Source organism: Macaca nemestrina, chromosome 2 (assembly GCF_043159975.1).
Source record: "Macaca nemestrina isolate mMacNem1 chromosome 2, mMacNem.hap1, whole genome shotgun sequence".
NCBI classification, from domain to species: Eukaryota; Metazoa; Chordata; class Mammalia; order Primates; family Cercopithecidae; genus Macaca; species Macaca nemestrina.
In genome coordinates, this window is record NC_092126.1 from 155,143,251 (window position 1) to 155,164,162 (window position 20,912).

Genomic DNA, 20,912 nt, shown 5'->3' on the forward strand with positions numbered 1-20,912 from the left:
GTATGATCTGTCCTCAGACCTCATCCTACTTGGCCCATCATTGGCATCTGACACTGTTCATCCTTCTACCCTATTGACACACTTTGTTCTCTGGTTTCTGAATCACTATTCTCACTATTCTCTGAATGTTCTTTTTTTTTTTTTTTTTGAGACGGAGTCTCGCTCTGTCGCCCAGGCTGGAGTGCAGTGGCCGGATCTCAGCTCACTGCAAGCTCCGCCTCCCAGGTTTATGCCATTCTCCTGCCTCAGCCTCCCGAGTAGCTGGGACTACAGGCACCCGCCACCTCGCCCGGCTAGTTTTTTGTATTTTTTTAGTAGAGATGGGGTTTCACCGTGCTAGCCAGGATGGTCTCGATCTCCTGACCTCATGATCCGCCCGTCTCGGCCTCCCAAAGTGCTGGGATTACAGGCTTGAGCCACCGCGCCCGGCCTCTCTGAATGTTCTAAATAGTTCACTGGCAGATACTTCTCTGTGTCCATTGCTGGTTCCTTCTTGGCTCCTCAACTGCTAAACATTGGCCATTGTTTTTCACTAGCACGGTTGGAGTTGTCTGTGGCTCAGGCTGTGGACACTTTTATTTTCCTCTGCAACCACCCGCTGGATGACCTAATTTAGTGTCCTGACTTTAACTACCATCAATATCCTGATGACTCACATTTCTCCTGCTGGACAGATTTTCCCCTCAATTCTAGCTTGTTTTTGTATCTGCCTTTGTACTCAAAAGCTCCACATAGAGATCTAATAGGCGTCTAAAAGTGGCATATGCAAATCTGAGTTCCCGATCCCACCCAATCCTGTTTTCCCACCATTGTTCTTTATCTTAGTTAATGGTGACTCTTATTCCACTTGTTCAGACCAAACATATGTGGTCACTTGTGTCCCCTCTTATTCTCCTAGTCCACATCCAATTGAGCAGCAAATCCAGTGCTGTCTACCTTCAGGTTATATTGAGAATGACCACTTTTAGGCCCCTCCTGTGATAGTACATAGGGTCAAGCCAGCATCATCTCTCAGCATTACTGGGACTTGGGTTAATTAGCTAGGTAAGATGAAACATGAAGGATTACAAATAAAGGCAGAATACAGACTTAAAACCAGGAATCCAGACTAAACACTCAAACATGGAGTCCATCGTGGCCCCAGGGCCTTTGTGCTTGACGTTCTCTCCATCTGGAACACCCTGCCCATTGCAGTAATTGTTCTCTAAATGCCTTCAGGCATTCTCAGAAACATCCTGACTTTGTCTTCCTTCATGGTACATGTCACCACCTGCCTGTGTATTGTTTCCTTATTTTTTTCTCTTTCTTTCCCACTAGGCTGTCAGCCCATCAGAATAGAGATTTCTGCCTGCTTCTCCCCTTGGTGTGCTTTGGTTTCTGGAACAGGCTCAGCATGCAGTGGAGCCTCAGTGAATGTGCACTGAAGGAGTAGATACTGGGGAGCACAAACACGTATCAGGTGGTGAGAAGAATTGCTCCTTTACTGACCCCTATTATGTGCTCAGCCATGATGTAGGCTGTAGACAAAAGCAGGAATTTAGAAAAAAACAAAACCAGCTGCTCCTTGTTGCTGATACTGTGCAGGAGAGAAAAACTGAGTATTACTCAGTGTGGTGGCAGAGGGAAGTGCTGTGGAGAGAGAAGTGCCGCAGAGAGCGAAGCAGGGCTCAGGGAAACCAGGAGAGCAGAGATGGGGCTGGAGTGGCCTGAGAGAAGGGCAGTGGTGGGAGAGGAGACCTAGGATGTCAGGGGGCCCAGGTCCTGCAGGCCTTGGGGCTGCTCTGAGGACTTTTACTCTGGGTGAGGTGGGAGGCCCAGAAAGATGCTGAGCCGAGGGGGACAGGCCCTGAATGTCATGAAGGGAATGAAGTGGGAGCAGCTAGGGACATGTGCACAGGGGAGGCTCTCACTGTAGATGGCACAGGCAGAAAAAGCTTCTCTGAGGAGGTGACACCATACTGAGCCCTGGCCTTGGCCATGTTTCTAGCTTGTATGAACTTGGAGCTTTAACACCTGCCCTCTGTGTGTACACGGGACTTCATGTTCTGAACAACCTCATGATATGCCAGGTCACCTTGCCTTGGCCCCTTGCCTCCCATGTCACCTTCTCCCCCAGAGCAATCTTCCTCCCAAGGGTGCACTTTTCTTTTTTCTTTTTCTTTTTCAAGAGAGAGACAGGGTCTCCCCTCATTCAGGCTGGAGTGCAGTGGCGTGATCAGAGCTTACTGCAGCCTCGAAACCTGGGCTTAAGTGATCTTCCTGCCTCAGCCTCCCAAGTAGCTGGGACTACAGGTGTGTGCTACCCTGCCTGGCTAATTTTTTCATTTTCAAGTTTTTGTTGAGGTGGGGTCTCACTATGTTGCCCAGGCTGGTCTTGAGCTCCTGGCCTCCCAAAGTGATGGGATCATAGTTGTGTGCCACTGTACCCAACCTACTTTTCAAATACAAACCAACCAATCCAGTGCACCTCAGACACTTCCCCGGTGGGCTGTCATACTGGGACCATTATCCGACTGCCCTAATCACCTCAGTGACAGGAACCAGACCCCTATGGACTGGAATGATTGGAACTGCCCTCTCCTAAGCCTGCTCGTTGCCCCTCACTCTTTTCTCCCTGTAGGCAGCACAGGAAAGGGGCTTGCTCAGAGTACCCCTCCCTCTGCCTCCTGACCAACCCTGCTGCTTCCCATGTGGCCCTGCCTAACTGTGCTCTGCCTTCCTTCTGGGAACTGTGACTATCTTCAGTTTTACTCATCTGATCTGGAGGCCTTATTATACCTCAAACTTTTTATTAATACACAAGAATTAGAGTGGCCTGGAATGACAAGACACTTTGGACACAAGATAAACAAATGAGAACATACGAACTATGCACCATTTTCCAATATTCTGAAGAAGTGTAATAGTTTAATACATGAGTTTTTTTCAGGTGATGGGAAACATTGTGGCTGTTGGTGGGATCTGCTGAAGGCAGGGACTTCACTGTGATGACGGAGCTCTCTGCCTCAGGTTTCCTGCAGCCCAGGATTTTTGTATGAGGCCATGGTGTTGTGAATTTTTTGTTCCAAAGATTCCTGGATGTGATCTGTGTGAATTCCATATACATCATGAGCTCTTTCCTTCTGTGATCCTGGTGGTCATTTATTATTTTTTAACCTTCCCAAAAAGATGCAGTGTGAACCTGGTGATCAAAGAGCAGCTTCTGGTAGGGCCTTGGGGTCTCCCGCTGGCCCATGTTGATTTACAGATGCCATATAACGTAGTGTAGGGTGGTCTTTCCCTGGGTTTGCAGGCAGCAGTGTGTTGATGAGTCTTTCTTTATTTTTTTTTATTTTTTTTGGAGTCTTGCTCTGTCTCCCAGGCTGGAGTGCAGTGGTGTGATCTCGGCTCACTGCAAGCTCCGCCTTCCGGGTTCACGCCATTCTCCTGCCTCAGCCTCCCGAGTAGCTGGGACTACAGGTGCCTGCTACCACGCCCAGCTAATTTTGTTTTTGTATTTTTAGTAGAGACGGGGTTTCACCATGTTAGCTAGGATGATCTCGGCTCGTCTCGATCTCCTGACCTCATGATCCGCCCGCCTCGGCCTCCCAAAGTGCTGGGATTACAGGCGTGAGACACTGAACCAGGCCCCTACTCCTTCTGAAGAAAGGAACAACTGTATCTTATGTTTGCCACACAGTATTTGTTTCCTCAGCTCCACAAAGGTCTGACAAATGGTAAGGTTCTGGTTATGGTGGTATAAAAAATGACTCCAGATTCCACCTCTACCCATTCACCATAGGGCAGTACAATGGGGAGTTATACAAAAGGTGTCCAGCTTGTAGCCTATCATAAATCTGGTGCCAAAGACAAAGATATTTTATGTTGTAGTTGGCATCTTGTAAATACAAGTACATTCTGGGGCATGAGGTTCCTATAGAAATGTTTATTTTGGCGGTGGTACTGTAGGGCAGATAGTATTTGCCGGAACTTGCCTCAGGCCTCTTCCTCCTGCTTTTGGTGGGGCTCTAGGATGTAGTGAAGTAGCTATCCCAGCTAGCATGCTACATGACTCGGTGTAGACTGCCCATGATGGCAGTCACTGGAAGGAGCTGGTTGAGATTGGGTGATTCAGGGTCCTCATTATATCGACTTCACAGCTATCAACTCCAGAGGCTGGAGGAGCTCTGCTGACCTCTCTAGGTGACCTTCACAGCCACCTGGATCCCAGTGAGAATGTTCTGGGGTAACTGTACCTTGGCTGCACCTGGGTGCTCAATAATGTCACCTGGACTCTCTCCCAACCTCTGACTCTGTGTCCTTCCCTCAGTGTGGATGTCGTGCTCAGGTGGGCTTTCCCTTCAAGGTGACAGGATGGCACCCACAGCCCCAGCCACCCAACAGAAATAGACCTTCTCTCCCCTGCTACCAACCCTTGCCCTGACCCTCGCCACCTGATTGGTCACGTGCCCAGACGTTAGCTAATCACTGTGGCTGGGTAGGTTGGGCTCTTCTGATTGGCCAGGTTGAAGTCATGTGGCCACTGTCGCCAGGGGTACTTAGAGCTGCTCCCCTGTTTGGGTGGGAGATGGTATACCCACTGGCTTCTGTGTAACAGAATCCATGGTGGCATTTTTCCCTCTCCCATCACCTCCGCCCCAGGCTCCATTTCACCCATGCCAGAAAGGAACAAGGTCTGTCTGAAGATAGGATTTGGGATTCCCCTCAGCTTCAAGATTTGCTCCTTGTCCTGGTGCCATCAGCTACTCACTCAACGAACATGCACTGAGCACCCTCAATATGCCAGGCTGTCACTAGGTGTGACACAAGGATGATACAGGGATGAGCAGGGCTAATGGGATTCCTGTCCTCCAGGAGCTGACACTCTAGCGGGAGTGCACAGACAAATCAAAGACCAATTCAGATCAGATGAGTCCAGATGAATAAAGAGATAGGATGGGATGGAGGGTGTCATGGAGGTGTCCCCAGCAAATCCCAATTCACTCACCATGCACTCAGCCTCATGCAGTATAGATCATAGGAAAGGGAGTACACATCATAGAAAGTCACCTTCATGTTCAGGCAGCTGATGAAGTCCTGTGGGCTCAGCTTGTTCAGGTCAAAGGTTATGCGGGCCACATCCATCTTCTTGGCAAGCTTATGGGAGAGAGACAGTGGGTGCCTCATTCTCTGCATCGAGACAAGCAGATGGTTAGCACCCCTTGAAGACTTCTCCCAGGGTCCCAGTTTTCTCCCCGGACAGGTGGGACCTCACCTGTTCTGATGGGGGCTTCCATTTCTGCCCCTTCTGGAGGACCAGGAACACCGTATTGCCTGCCAGAGCTTGGAAGGAAGGACTCTTCTGTCTCTACAGTTGTGCCATCTTCCTCCAGCACCAGGAAGAAGGGCTTGTCTGCCAGTATCAGTGTCCTGGACCTGGGGAATAAGGTGGGTGATGCTTCCGCCATCTTTAAAAGTCACAGAGCCAGTCTGGGAAAGCCCCACGTCATAGCTCCTCAGATGCCAGGGAAAGAACAAGTGGGCTGGGGTCTATGGGGTAGAACTGGAGCCCAGGCCCTCTGCTGTGGAATCACTATGTAGAGACTTTATCATGGTACCTCTTGGCGCCTGGCTTGAGGGTTCATAGTCTAGAATAATGTTGTCCAATAAAATATAATGTAAGCCACATATGTAATTTTTAATTGCCGGGCGCGGTGGCTCACGCCTGTAATCCCAGCGCTTTGGGAGGCCGAGGCGGGCGGATCACAAGGTCAGGAGATCGAGACCACGGTGAAACCCCGTCTCTACTAAAAATACAAAAAATTAGCCGGGCGCGGTTGTGGGCGCCTGTAGTCCCAGCTACTCGGGAGGCTGAGGCAGGAGAATGGCGGGAACCCGGGAGGCGGAGCTTGCAGTGAGCCGAGATCGCGCCACTGCACTCCAGCCTGGGTGACAGAGCGAGACTCCGTCTCAAAAAAAAAAAAAAAAAAAAAAAAAAAAAAAAAAAATTTTAATTGAGATACCATTTACATATTATAAAAGTCACCCTCTTAAAGTGTACAATTCAGATCCAACTACTAGGCAAAATGGTGAGACTCCATTTCTACAAAAAAAAAAATACATAAATTAGCCAGGTGTGGTGGTGTGTACCTGTAGTCCCAGCTACTCAGGAGACTGAGGTGGGAGGAACACCTGAGCTCAGGAGATCAAGGATGTGGTGAGCTGTGATCATGCCACTGCACTGCAGCCTGAGTGACAGAGTGAGACCCCGTCTCCGAAAAAGCATGTAATTCAGGGTTTTTTGTATATTAACGAAGTTGTGGAACCATCACCACTATCTAATTTCAGAACATTTACATCACCCCAAAAAGAAACCCAGTTCCAGCCGGGCGTGGTGGCTCACACCTGTAATCCCAGCACTTTGGGAGGTCGAGGCGGGCGGATCACCTGAGGTTTTGAGTTCAAGACCAGCCTAACCAACATGGTGAAACCCCATCTGTACTAAAAATACAAAATTAGCTGGGTGTGGTGGCACATGTCTGTAATCCCTGTTACTCGGGAGGCTGAGGCAGGAGAATCGCTTGAACCTGGGAGGCGGGAATTGTGGTGAACCGAGATTGTGCCATTGCACTCCAGCCTGGGAAATGAGTGAAACTCCGTCTCAAAAAAAAAAAAAGAAAAAGAAACCCAGTTCCCATTCGCAGTGACTCCCCATTCCTCCAATTCCCCATCCCATGGCAACAGTTATTTTGTTTCTATGGATTTGCCTATTCCAGACATTTCATTGAAATGAAATAATACAATATGGGGTCTTTTTAGACTGACTTCTTAGCATGTTTTCTTTTTTTTTTTTTTTTTTTTTTTTTGAGACGGAGTCTCGCTCTGTTGCCCAGGCTGGAGTGCAGTGGCGCAATCTCGGCTCACTGCAAGCTCCGCCTCCCGGGTTCACGCCATTCTCCGGCCTCAGCCTCCCGAGTAGCTGGGACTACAGGCGCCCGCCACTGCGCCCGGCTAATTTTTTTCTATTTTTAGTAGAGACGGGGTTTCACCATGGTCTCGATCTCCTGACCTTGTGATCCGCCCGCCTCGGCCTTCCAAAGTGCTGGGATTACAGGCGTGAGCCACCGCGCCCGGCCTCTTAGCATGTTTTCAAAGTCATCTGTGTTGCAGCATGATTTGTCTTTTTTTTTTTTTTTTTTTTTTTTTTAAGATACAAGGTCTCAGTCTGTCACCCAGGTTGGAGTGCAGTGACACACTCATAGCTCATTGCGATCTCAAACTTTTGGGCACAAGCGATCCTCCTGTCCCAGCCTCCTAAGTAGCTGGGACTACAGGTGCTTGCCATTACACCTGCCTAATTTTTATGTTTTTTTAGAGGGTGTCTGGCTGTGTTGCATAGGCTTGTCTCAAAATCCTAGTCTCACCGGGCGCGGTGGCTCATACCTGTAATCCCAGCACTTTGGGAGGCTGAGACGGGCGGATCATGAGGTCAGGAGATCGAGACCATCCTGGCTAACACGGTGAAACCCTGTCTCTACTAAAAAATACAAAAAATTAGCCGGGCGTGGTGGTGGGCGCCTGTAGTCCCAGCTACTCAGGAGGCTGAGGCAGGAGAATGGCGTGAACCCAGGAGGCGGAGTTTGCAGTGAGCCGAGATTGCGCCCCTGCACTCCAGCCAGGGCGACAGAGCGAGACTCCACCTCAAAAAAAAAAAAAAAAAAAAAAATCCTGGTCTCATGGGATCCTCCCACCTTGGCCTCCCAAAGTGCTCAGAATACAGGCATGTGCTACTATGCCCAAACATGATTCATTCATTTTTGACTAAATATTCCACTACATAGATATAGCACATTTTAAAATCCATTTATCAATTGATAAATATTTAGCTTATTTCTTATTGGCTACTATAAATAATGCTGCTGTGAGTTTTGGTGTACAGGTTTTTTATGAACATGTGTTTTCCATTCTCTTTGGCATATACTTAGGAGAAGAATTGCTGGCTCATACATTAACTCTGTTTGACTTTTTTTTTCTTTTTTTTTTGAGACAGAGTCTCGCTCTGTCACCCAGGCTGGAGTGCAGTGGCGTGATCCCAGCTCACTGCAAGCTCTGCCTCCCAGGTTCATGCCGTTCTCCTGCCTCAGCCTCCCAAGTAGCTGGGACTACAGGCACCTGCCACCACGCCCGGCTAATTTTTTGTATTTTTTAGCAGAGACGGTGTTTCACCGTGTTAGCCAGGATGGTCTCCATCTCCTGACCCCGTGATCTGCCCGCCTCGGCCTCCCAAAGTGCTGGGATTACAGGCGTGAGCCACTGTGCCCAGCCAGACTTTTTTGTATTATTTTTTGCTTTTTGAGACAGGGTCTTGACTGTTGCCCAAGCTGGAATGCAGTGGCACAGTCACTGCTTACTGTAGCCTTCACTCTGGAGCGCCAGTGATGCCCCTACCTCTCTGTGCAGCTGTGTGACCTCAGGCAAGTTACTTAACCTCTCTGTGCAGCTGTGTGACCTCAGGCAAGTTACTTAACCTCTCTGTGCAGCTGTGTGACCTCAGGCAAGTTACTTAACCTCTCTGTGCAGCTGTGTGAACTCAGGCAAGTTACTTAACCTCTGTGTGCAGCTTCAGTCGAGTTACTTAAATTCTCTGTGCAGCTATGTGACTTCAGGCAAGTTACTCAATCCCTCTGTGCAGCTGTGTGGCCTAAGGGAAGCTACTTAAACCTCTCTGTGCAGCTGTGTGACTTCAGGCAAGTTACTTAACCTCTCTGTGCAGCTTTGTGGCCTCAGGCAAGTGACTTAACCTCTCTGTGCAGCTGCTTTGCCTCCGGCAAGCCATTTAACCTCTTATGTACAGCTGTTTTGCCTCTGGCAAGTGACTTACCCTCTCTGTGCAGCTGTGTGGCCTCAGGGAAGTTACTTAAACTCTCTGTGCAGCTGTGTAGCCTAAAACAAGCTACTTAACCTCTCTGTGCAACTGTGTGATCTCAGCAGTTACTTAAACTCTCTGTGCAGCCCTGTGGCCTCAGGTAAGTTATTTAACCTCTCTGTGCGGTGTGTGGCCTCAGACAAGTTACTTAACCACTCTGTGAAGCTGTGTGACATCAGGCAAGTTATGTAGTTTCTCTGTGCAGCTGCATGGCCTCAGGCAAGTTACTTCACCTCTCTGTGTAACTGTGTGACCCCAGGCAAGTTACTTAACCTCTTGTGCAGCTGTTTTGCATCTGCAAGTTACTTAACCTCTCAGTGCGGCTGTGTGGCCTCAGGCAAGTTGCTTCACCCCTCTTTCCAACTCTGAGACTTCAGAGAAGAGTTTTTGTTTTTTGAGGACAGCCTCAGGCCAAAGGTGCTGTGGCCGTCACACTCATAGCAGGCCCATGTTTTGGCAGAATTGAGCTATAACCATTGGCTACATGTAAAGTGGATTAGTGGCTTAAGGTGGGAGATTTGTTAGAGATGCTGCTTCTGTGGATTTCTAGAGGGAGGCAGAGATTGTTACCTAGGTCAGCTCCTGATTAGGGCAGCGAGTGGATTAAGGCAGTGCGTTCCAGCATGTGTCCTAGAGAATGCTGGGTCCTCAGGGTACTGATAGATGTCATAAGAAAAATGAGCCTTTGGCCAGTTAGTTGTGGGATATCCAGGTTACACAAAGTTAAACAGATTTATGTGTGTGTGTATGCGTGTACAAGCATGTTCTTTGCTCAACATAAGAAAAGTTCTAAGTGGGCTGCTACATGAAACTTTGAAAGTGAAAATGAGCCAGGCGCAGTGGCTCATACCTGTAACCCCAGCATTTTGGGAGGCTGAGTCGGGTGGATCACTTGAGGTCAGGAGTTTGAGACCAGCCTGGCCAACATGGTGAAACCCCGTCTCTACTAAAAATACAAAAATTAGCTGGACGTGGTGGCAGGCGCCTGTAATCCCAGCTACTCGGGAGGCCGAGACAGGAGAATCTCTTGAACCCAGGAGGTGGAGGTTGCAGTGAGCCGAGATTGCGCCACTGTCCTCCAGCCTGGATGACAGAGTGAGACTCCATCTCAAACAAAACAAAACTAAACTAAAAACTGAAAATGTAGCTGCATTAGCCTGAGAGCCAAGCCATGCAGCAGGTGGCTTATGGATGAGGCTTGTCGGGTCTTTGCTGGGGATGGAAGTCATGGGGCGTGAGAGCGGTGGGTGAAGTCAAGAGCAATGCCAAGGGGAGGAAGGGCCGCTTCTTTCTCAGGCAGCTCTCACTTCCCGTGGGAGGATGGACTTTGGGGTCAGGTGGGCCTGAGGTCATGTTCTTACTTAGCTACTCACTGGCTTTGTCCCCCTGGTAGGTCATTTTACCCCTCCGAGGCTACAGTTTGACATGAGGATAATATTGCATTTCACAGGGCTGTCAAAAACAGATATCAAGGTTGGGAGTTAAATCCAGTTTCAAAAAAAACCCCAAACAGGGATATTAAAGCAGGCATACTGAGTGGGTACCTGTTGTCCCAGCTACTCAGGAGGCTGAGGCAGGAGGATTTCTTGAGCCCAGGAGTTTGATGCTGCAGTGTGATATGATTAAGACTGAATAGCCACTGCAGTCAGCCTGGGCAACATAGCAAGACCTTATCTCTAAAAAAAATTTTTTTAAACCAGGGATATCAGTAGATGATGGCTGTCATCATCATTATTATAATTCTCTACCACATATCTTGTCAGTGTTCATAGTAGCCTTTTCCTGTGTTAGTTCGTGACTCAGATCTCTGCTAGGTGGCCTCTCCTAATGCTGCCGTTTGGGTAATGTCATCAACAAATCCCCAGTCTGAACAGACACTGAAGTGAGCTCGACCTGTCTCGGGGCTGTCATTACGTCTGCAGCCTCTGATGAACCTCGCTTCTGGCCTGCTGAGGATAAGCCAACGCACCCACCACCCCCCTCTTTCTTTTGAGGAGTCCTTTTCTCTGCACAGAACTTCTGGTGAAGGTGGTGGGAGTTGTTCTTACAGAGCACATGGGATTCTAGCGGCCTGGCAGTGGGCCAGGATCTTGTTGCCATGGTGACTGACACTGTTTTCACTGAAATGTTGCCAGATCCTGAAGATCTTCGTGGACAATCTCTTTGCTATCATCCTGCTGAAGCAGGCCACAGCCGTGCGCTGCTTGGACATGAGTGCCTCCCGTAAGAAGCTGGCCGTGGTAGATGAAAACGACACTTGCCTGGTGTATGACATCGACACCAAGGAGCTGCTTTTTCAGGTGATGTCCTCGAGGGGGCCCAGGGACATCATCCTTTGATTAGAGACCCTCCTCTAGCTTCCCAGCCCCTGCAGGAGGCTCTCCAGCTCTGGCCCTGGCAGGTCTCTGGGAGGAGCAGTGAGGAGCAGGGGCCGAGCACAGGTGCAGAGTCCCAGAGGCCCTGGGCCACAACCTGCTCCTCCCACACAGGCACAAGCTGCAGGGCCTGGACCAGCCTCTTTAACTTTGGTTTCCTTGGCAATGAGATGAGCCAGCAGAGCCTTTCTTAAGCATTTACCATGAACAGGAAATGGAGCGATGACTCTGAGGGGAGCGTGTTGTCGGCGTTCAGTGAATGGGGCGATGGATGCACTTCCTTTGCAGAAGTCTGCGTCTTACCTGTGCAGGCCTGCCTGTGTCTATGCGCACCTATCGCACGGGAAGGAAACAGGATCAGTTTTGTCATCTGAAAGGGGGAAGGGGATGGGCAAGCCTTGCCTTCTGCTTAATTCACAAGAATGCTAGAAGAGCCGGTAGAATGCGAAGTGCTTGGATCTTTGGGGGCCTAGGCATTGTTTAGTGGAGTCATCCAGCCCTGTGACCTGAGGAAGTGTCACCAGAGAAGATAGCCCAGTAGCTCTGTGCCCAGGGCCTGACTGGCTTTCTGCTGGGCTCGTGCAGTTATTTGTCTCTTTCAGGCTTTGAAGGTGGGGAGGGCTGGTTTGGCAGAATCGAGTTCCCCTTAAAGCTGGAGCCCTTCCTAACTGGTTTCCTCAGCCTTACCAGGCTCCTCCTTGTCCTCAGCAGCAGAATCGAGAAGGGGAGGGGCCTGGAGTAGGGAGCAGCCTCAATCAATTAGAAGGGGTTACCTGGCCACCTCAAGCCCAGTGGTGACTCCCTGTCAGTCTCAACTCACTCATGTCCCAGAGAGAGTAGAATGGTTTGGGGGAAAGAGAGGGCACAGCCTTTAGGCTGACCTGGGCTTGGGTCCTGCCTGCATCCCTTACTGTGTGATCTTAAGTTAGTGAGCCTCTCTGAGCCTTGATTACTTTTCTCTAAAATGAAATTAGTAATTGCCCCTCACAGAATTGCTACAGGAATAGGGGATACCACAGTGCCTAGCTCAGTGCTGGAGACAAAATGGGGCCTGAAATGTTACCTCCCTTCTCCCCAGCCTCACCTCCCACCTATATGGGGCGTAGCTGGCCCCAAATGTGAATCTGTGTCTGAGCCTAGAACCATACAAGTGTGCAAGGGTGTGTGCTCCACCGTCCCCACTGCTGGTTCTGTAGCAGGCTAGGGGAGGTGATTCTCAGCCCTGCCAGGAGACATCAGCATTCCCAGCTGTGACATTGCCTGCTGGCTTTTCCTCTTCTCCACTACTCCTCCCCCTACACATAAAATAGCTATATATTTTTTTCTAATTATAGAAGCAATCCACGATCATTATAAAAGATTCAGACATTGTAAAACATTCTAGGCAGAAAGTGTGAGCATCTGCTGGTCCCCAAGGCTCCAGGGCTGAGTAGGGAACTGAGGTGCAGTGGGTGCCTCCCAGGGTGACTCTATTTTCACAATGTGTGGACTGTAAATACAAAGACATTATTTTCAAATCTTACAAATAACTCACTGTTCTTTCTCTTATTATCAAACAGAATAGATAGATGTTCATGACAGAACAAATTCAGGCAAACAAAAAAGATTTTATAATTATGCAATTTCACCCACCCAGAAATGCTGTTAATCTTTTGGAATATCATATTCTTTGTTTTTTTTTTTTTTTTTTTTTTTTTGAGACGGAGTTTTGCTCTTATTCTTGTTGCCCGGGGTGAAGTACAATGGCACAATCTCAGCTCACTGCAACCTCTGCCTCCCAGGTTCAAGCAATTCTCCTGCCTCAGCCTTTTTTGGAACATATTCTTGTAAACATTCTTCTGTGTATAGAGATGTATATGTCTTCTGTAATAGAAGTGGAATCCCACTTTGCCGATTCTTTTTTTTTTTTTTTCTTTTTCTTTTTTGAGACGGAGTTTCGCTCTTGTTGCCCAGGCTGGAGGTGCAATGCCATGATCTTGACTCACTGCAACTTCCACCTCCTAGGTTCAAGCCATTCTCCTGCCTCAGCCTCCCAAGTAGCTGGGATTACAGGCACATGCTACCACGCCCGGCTAATTTTTGTATTTTTACTAGAAACAGGGTTTCACCATGTTGGCCAGGCTGGTCTCGAACTCCTGACCTCAGGTGATCCACCTGCCTTGGCCTCCCAAAGTGCTAGGATTACAGGTGTGAACCACTGCACCCGGTCTGATTCTCCACTTTCTATACAGGGACTCATATTTCAGGAGAATATTTTTTTTTAAATATTATTATCCTTTAAGTTCTAGGGTACATGTGCACAATGTGCAGGTTTGTTACATATGTATACATGTGCCATGTTGGTGTGCTGCACCTATTAACTCATCATTTACATTAGGTATCTCCTAATGCTATCCATCCCCCCTCCCCCCACTCCACGACAGGCCCTGGTATGTGATGTTCCCCATCCTGTGTCCAAGTGTTCTCATTGTTCAATTCCCACCTATGAGTGAGAACATGCGGTGTTTGGTTTTCTGTCCTTGCGATACTTTGCTCAGAATGATGGTTTCCAGCTTCATCCATGTCCCTACAAAGGACATGAACTCATCCTTTTTTATGGCTGCATAGTGCAGTGTATATGTGCCACATTTTCTTAATCCAGTCTATCCTGATGGACATTTGGGTTGGTTCCAAGTCTCTGCCACTGCGAACAGTGCCACAATAAACATACATGTGCATGTGTCTTTATAGCAACACGATTTATAATCCTTTGGGTATATACCCAGTAATGGGATGGCTGGGTCAAATTGCACTTCTAGTGCAATTTGAGGAATCGTCAGGAGAATATTTTTCAAAAGTAACACCTGCTTACTCAAAAATTCCAACAACACGCAGGTGCATGGAGGGGATTGCCGCTGTTCATTTCTTTTTGGTCCCCTTTCCTCCTTTTCCCTCCATCCCACTGTAAGCAATTTAGTGGGATTCAGTCTTTAAGAGGGTATTGGGCTGAAATGTGCAAGCGCTGGCCAAGCCCAGGGTGGTTCTCACAGGATGCCCACCGTCCCTGTCCCCCAGGAACTAAATGCCAACAGTGTGGCCTGGAACACCCGGTGTGAGGACATGCTCTGCTTCTCGGGAGGAGGCTACCTCAACATCAAAGCCAGCACCTTCCCTGTGCACCAGCAGAAACTGCAGGGCTTTATGGTCGGCTACAATGGTTCCAAGATCTTCTGCCTCCACGTCTTCATTTCTGCTGTAGAGGTGCTACAGGTAACTGGGAGTGCCTGTCCACTCTCAGTGCTGGCAAGGCTGACAAGACCAGGGAAGCCAGGCCCCTTGCTGGTGCTTTGGGGAGAGTAGCAAGGAGAGAAGAATGGCAACTGTGATGTCGTGGGAGGCAGTCTGGGCTTGGAACCTGTGGTCTTATATCCACTCCTTGCAACCTGCGTTTCTGGGGGCAAATAGCTCAAACTCCCTGTGCCTCAATTTCTTCCTGGTCCCCATTCTGGTAGGGATGGGAGGGGTATACAGTGTTGTCAGTAGAGTGTATTTTACAGAGAGCCCAACGTGGGCCAAGTGGAGTGAGCAGCAAAGCTGAGAGTCCAGCAGGGTGTGTGTGTGAGCACATGTGTGATGGTGGTGATGTGTGTGTGAGAGAGAGGGGAAGAGAGAGAATGAGTGGGTGGGGGTGAGTCCTGAGGTCTGTGAGCCAATAAGGGAGCATGGGACTCTGCACAAGGCCCCTGAACTAAGAGGAGGCCACAGCAGAAATGGGGCACTGAAGGGAGGAGCCACAGAATGGAGGAGGGCAGAACCACAGACAGGCGGCTGAGATTGACCTCCCGAATGCAGGCTTATCTCCCCTCCGCCTCCTGCACCCCACGCAGATGGTGCTCACTGTAGGATTGCCATAAAACAGAGACACAAACCAGCAAGAAACTTTAGCCCTTAGCACCCCATCCTCAGGACAGAATCGCTCCTAAACATGTTGAAATACATCTGCTTAGACCTTTTCTGTGTGAATATGTAATGTATGCATAATATATAATTAGGAGCATGTGATTTTATAACATTTTTAAACAAAAGTGGAATCACACTGCAAATACTGTTTCATGACTTTTATGTGTGTAAGTATCACTACCTATAGATGGAACCTCAGATTTACTGTATTCCCTTAGCCTGGCCTGTAAACAAGACTTCTCATCCCTTCCTCTATGGCCATCTTCTCATTTCACCTCACATTCGGTTATGGCAGCCCTATCACTGTCTATGAAGTGCTGGCTATAAACTCGTCATCTGGCCTTTTCACTCAGCAATCTCCTGAAGCATGGTTCTGTGTCAGTAAATGTTCTTATCCAGCATGGCAAAATGTTAAGGTAATTGTAGACTCACATAAGTTGCAGGAAATAATATAGAGATGCCTTATACTCTTTGCCCAGTTTCCCACAATGATAACAGTGTGCAAAGCTACAGGACAATTTTCCCACCCTTGTTGGCATGTGTAACCGCCCCCCACAGTTATGGCACTGAACATGGCCACCACCACAAGGTGCCTAGTGTTGTGCCACCCTTTTACAGCCAGCACCCCTCCTTCCTGCCTGGGCCCCACTGCATTGTATTTACAACTGCATTTTGTCCTGTCTTGTGGATGTTCCATTACTGACAGACAGGCTGAACAAAGAGTGTGCAAAGAAGCCTGGAGCAGGAGAGAAGGCTCCCCAGCCTGGCTCTTGGTTGGCGCAGTTGCAGGCTGGCTCTGCCTTTCTTGGCTGCACTGTCCTGAAGCAGGAGATATAAGAAAAACAAGTAAAGGGAAAACAAGTCTAGCTGGAGCTATGATAACATTATCTGCAAGGCCAGGCAGGGGCCCCAAAGAAATGGGTTCCAAGAGCAGGGATGAGAAAAACAAGTTCTTAGTATCCCCCTGGAATTCTGTCCCCATGCCATCATTCTTTATTCTGCTCTTATAACTACTTTCATAACTATTTCTGCAAGTTTGCAAGGATTTTATAAGTTCCTGTTTTCCCATCTGTGCAGGATGGCAAAGGTCTGAGTTGCAAAACCTGTCACAGTTTGATTAACTGCCTTTGTTCTACTTCTGTAAGCTTGATTTCCCCACCCTGCAATTTTCACACCACTAGCTAGCCACTCCCCTTCAGTCGCCTGAATAAAAGTCAAGCCTGGTCTTTGTTCATTGCTCAGCCTCTGGATATTAATTCACTGGGCCAGTGGCCACCTAAATGAAATCCTCCTGTTTCACCCATTGGTCTCTCCAGTCTCCTGATTCCCACAACATTTTGGCGAGCCAGCCAGGAGCAGAGACAACAGGTTTACTGTCTCATTTGCCTGTGGGACTGGAGCCCTGGGCCAGCAGAGACCTGTGACCCCAGGTGCCATTGGTAGAACTTCAACCCGGAGGAGAGATCAGCTCTCCTGTGGTCTGGTGCCCCTACCCGACAGTGCAGCGGAACCTAAAGGGGCTACAGGATGATTCCAGGAACAGCACACTTCAGGACCGCAGTAAGGTTTGGGGCCCAAGGCAGGACCTGTCCCATAAGGGTAGAAGGGAACTTGATCAGCTCCTGGGGGTGCACCAAGTAGTCTGACCCAGGATACAAGAGTGGCTCACAAAGTCAGATGAAACTGACACCCAGAGCATACAAGTAATCTGACCTAGGACACGAGAGTGGCTCGCTATTTCTGATGAAACCTACACCCCAACCGACCCAGGATGCGAGAGTGGCTTGCTAAGTTGGTTGAGAAAGGAAACGGAGCAGGGAAGTGTGTGGGTGCGTATGAAAGAGACGGTTCCAGGAGGAACCAACACAGGGAGTGATGTGTGGGGGTTGCAGGTCTCTTAGCGTAGACCGTACGCTCCAAGCAAAGTGTGGGACTGATCAGGACTAGTGGCGAACATCCTACATGAGCTACCACATATGGCTCAGGAATTACTAAATTGTGGGGGGATTAACAATCACTCCAAAGATAAGCAGCGTCTGAAAGACTCCCGCGAGGGAGATGATCTAATCAGTCTGAAGCGAAAGTGAGAGTGAGTGTGTTGTGCCAAAAAAGGAGGAAATGGGAGGGAAGTCGTCAAAACCCACCCCATTAGAATGTACGTTAAAGAACTTTAAGAAAGGTTATAAGGGGGACTATGGAATCAAGTTGACCCCCCCAGAGGTTAAGAACTCTCTGTGAAATAGAATGGCCCTCTTTTGGTGTAGGGTGGCTGGCCTAAAGGACTATAGATAGATAAACAATTGGCCGTGTATATCAGGTGGTGACTAGGGTTGGAGAACAGCCAGGGCATCCAGACCCGTTCCCTTATATTGACTCATGGCTGAATGTAGCCCTGCCTATTAGCTTATTGCAGAACGCTAGTGGCTTGAGTCAAGCCAAAAGTGAAAGAGAATTCAGCTTCACTGTCAGCTACAGAGACAAAGGGAAAGCCACAGGAAAAACCAGTTTTGCAGGAACTACCAGAGGAGATAGAGACCCCTCCTCCCTACACTCCAGTCTACCCACCCTTTACCAAGGCTGGCCCCTGAGCAGCCAGACTCAGATGGTGATACACCCCAGGCTACACCCCAGAGGGAGAAATCTGAGCCCTCACCCCAGGAGGTCAAGGAGGACAGTCAGAATGATCAAGCAGGCTGCCTCCAGTCTGGCTGCACCCAGGCTATGCAAATGCCTCTCAGGGAAACAAGGGGACCCCTTATTATAATGAACAGAGCCAAGTGCAAGGAGGAGAACAAACTTTCATTTACCAGCCTTTTTCAACCACTGATCTCCTAAACTGGAAACACCGTACTCCCTCCTACATGGAGAAGCACAAGCCCTCACAGATCTAATGCATTCCATCTTCCTGACACACAGTCCAACTTGGCCAGACTGCAAACAGCTCCTACTGGTGCTGTTTAACACTGAGGAGTGCCAGAGGGTAACCCAGGCAGCCCTCCACTGGTTAGAAGCCAACGCGCGAGAAGGCACACTTAATGTTCAGGCTTATGCTCAGGGCCAGTTCTGAGAAGCAGACCCTAACTGGGACCCAAATGATGCAGCCCAGTTTCAGCCCCTACAGAGGTACCAAGAAGCACTGGTGCAAGGATTAAGGGAGGGTAGAAAGAAGGCCATCGATACAGGAAAGATCTCAGAGGTGCTTCAGGGAATTGATGAAAGCCCTAGCCAGTTTTATGAGAGACTCTGTGAGGTGTTGCAGTTTTATACTCCCGCATTTGACCCTGAGGCCACTGAAAATCAGCACATGGTGAACACAGCATTTGTAGGAAAAGCCCAGGGGGACATTAGGGGGACGCTGCAAAAGCTAGAGGGCTTTGCAGGTGTGATTGCCACTCAGCTTTTAGAAGTGACCTGACCAAGGTGTATGTTAACCATGATCAGGAGGCAAAGAAGGAGGCTGATCAGAGACTCAGGAAAAAGACCGATTTGCTGGCACCAGCACTTACAGAAGCGGGGGCAAGTGTCGTGAGAGGACGTGGACATAGGTGCAGACAAGGAAGAGGTCAAATCAGGCAAAGACCCAAGAATCAGGCAAGACTAGATAGGGACCAGTGTGCATGGTGCAAGAAGAAAGGACATGGTAAGAATGAATGTCCAGAAGGCAATGAGGGAGAGGACGAAAGCCAAGCAGTTAGAAGGCTGCCAGCTAAAGGCTGTCATACCCAGAAAGAGCCAGATGCCAACTTCATTGGGCTGGCAGGGATTGAAAGGTGTGAGGACTAGGCCAGACTGGGCTCCATCTCCTTAGGCCCCCAGGAGCCCATGTCACAGTGGAAGTAGGGGGCCACCTGATGGACTTTAAATACTAGGGCTGAACACTTGGCAGTGATACAGCCCGTGACTTTAAGCCTGCTCCATCCTGAACAAATGGTGTTAACCCTTACCGCCCTGCAGGCAGAGGAATGGAGACTGTATGCAGAAGGGTTGCCAAAGCTGGGGCTAGATGAGCTGTATAAGTTACCTAGTAAAATTCCAGGAGTGTAGACTGAGGATAACCCCCCTGGCCTGGCTGTGAACCAGGCACTAGTGATAGTGGAACTAAAATTGGGGGTAACACTGGTTCAGGTTTGTCAATACCTACTTTCCCAAGAAGCTGTACAGGGCATTCAAGGGCATTTGAAACAGCTATTAGAACACAGGACCTTGGCCCGATGCTGGTCACCATAGAACACTCTGCTTTTGCCAGTGTGGAAACCAAGGACTAATGAATATAGACCAGTGCTGGACATACTTGTTGCAAACCAGGCCCCTGGGGATTCAGGAAATGGAAATTACACACGGCCAACTGGCCACAAAGCTCAGGAAGAGTGGAGCACATGAACTGGACACTCAAGCAGCTACTAAAGAAATATTGCCAAAAAACTCATCTAAGATAGGATCAGGTCCTGCCCATGATCCTCCTCCGAGTCAGGTGTACCCCCACCAAACAAACTAGATATTCACCCTCTGAAATCTTGTTCAGCCAGCCACCCCCAACCATAGGTCAAATTAAAGGTAATTCCATGAGTTAGGGAAGCTAACCTTGAGAAGGCAGGTGCAGGCCTTAGGGAGAGCCATGCAAGAGATCCATGGCTGGGTACAGGAAAGAATGCCCATAGGCCTAATAGACCAAACACACCCCTTTAGACCCAGGGACTCTGTTTAGGTCAAGAAATAGAATCCAACCACTTCAAGACCCACATGGGACGGGCCCCATACTGTAATCTTGTCCACTGCCACTGCTGTTAAAGTTGCAGGAATCATGCCTTACATCTACCACAGTTGGCTGAAACCAGCAGCCCAGGACAAGTGGACCAGCCAGCAAGTCCCAGACCATCCGAACCGGCTGATCCTATGACAGGACCGAGGTGCCAGTGAAAGTGACAACAGCCCTGCTCTGGTGACTCCAGAAGCTGAACAGTCTACACACGGCTGAAGCTTGAGGAGACAGCAGCCCTGCTCTAGTCACCCCGGAAGCTGACTAGTCTATGCACGGCCAAGGTTTCATCAAGGAAGTAAATGTAGTTAGAAATCTTAAGCCCAGTAACTTTCCTTGTAATCTTAATTGTTTTACTATTAACCTGTCACTGTGCTCAACCTCCTCCCCTGGTTAAGGACCTCTGCTGTCCATACTGGGTATGAGTATACTATTCATTACTTTGTTCTTGCTACTCCCTCTATCCATGTTAGAAGGAGGGGTATGTGGAAAGTTTAAACTAACTGTTGTCTAGAAATTGATGACAATAGGAAGGTCGTCGAAGATATAACTGCAAAAATTCAAAAATTAGCCCATGTCCCAGTCCAAATTTGGAAAGGATGGTCTCCAGATACCCTCTTTGGGGGCTGGTGTTCATCCCTTGGAGGATTTAAGACCTTAATAGGAATAGTTCTGGTCATATTGGGAGTCTGCCTCATACTCCCTTGTCTCCTACCTCTCCTCAAAAACATCCAATCAGCCATAGAGGTTCTTGTAACCAGGTAAACCACCACCCAACTAATGGCTTTAACCAAATATCAACCTTTGCCAAATAAAGAACTAACTCCTCATGGAGAATTAAATTCTGATGATAATTCTTTGTATTAAACTTTATTTATAAACAGCATCAAAGGGGAGAATTAAGCAGGAAATATAAGAAAAACAAGTAAAGGGAAAA

At 48.7% G+C, this 20,912-nt stretch overlaps 1 protein-coding gene and 1 long non-coding RNA gene across 4 annotated transcripts in view; one reads left to right on the plus strand and one right to left on the minus strand.

Moving 5' to 3' along the window:
* The first annotated feature begins 3,579 nt into the window (after positions 1-3,579).
* On the plus strand, positions 3,580-20,612 carry LOC105477829 (intraflagellar transport protein 122 homolog). 3 transcript variants are annotated; one of them, XR_003017121.2, is made up of 5 exons: positions 3,580-3,716; positions 5,294-5,427; positions 11,041-11,205; positions 14,335-16,779; positions 20,041-20,134. XR_003017121.2 is itself a non-coding variant. In XM_071092300.1 (5 exons), the coding sequence occupies exons 1-5, from the start codon at positions 3,665-3,667 to the stop codon at positions 20,134-20,136; spliced, it is 642 nt and encodes a 213-aa protein (XP_070948401.1). In that variant the 5' UTR covers positions 3,580-3,664; the 3' UTR covers positions 20,137-20,612. The 3 variants fall into 3 exon arrangements, 2 of the variants coding, with proteins under 2 accessions (XP_070948401.1, XP_024647295.2); XM_071092300.1 differs by having other exon boundaries at positions 14,335-14,529; positions 20,041-20,612; XM_024791527.2 differs by having other exon boundaries at positions 14,335-20,612.
* The window catches only part of LOC105477786 (uncharacterized), a 39,026-nt gene continuing 21,826 nt past the window's right edge, over positions 3,713-20,912 (minus strand). Inside the window, exons 2-3 of the long non-coding RNA XR_011620267.1 lie at positions 5,255-5,415; positions 3,713-5,169 (exon numbers count right to left, since the gene is read on the minus strand). This is a non-coding gene — a long non-coding RNA (uncharacterized lncRNA). The remainder of the gene's footprint in view (positions 5,170-5,254; positions 5,416-20,912) is intronic.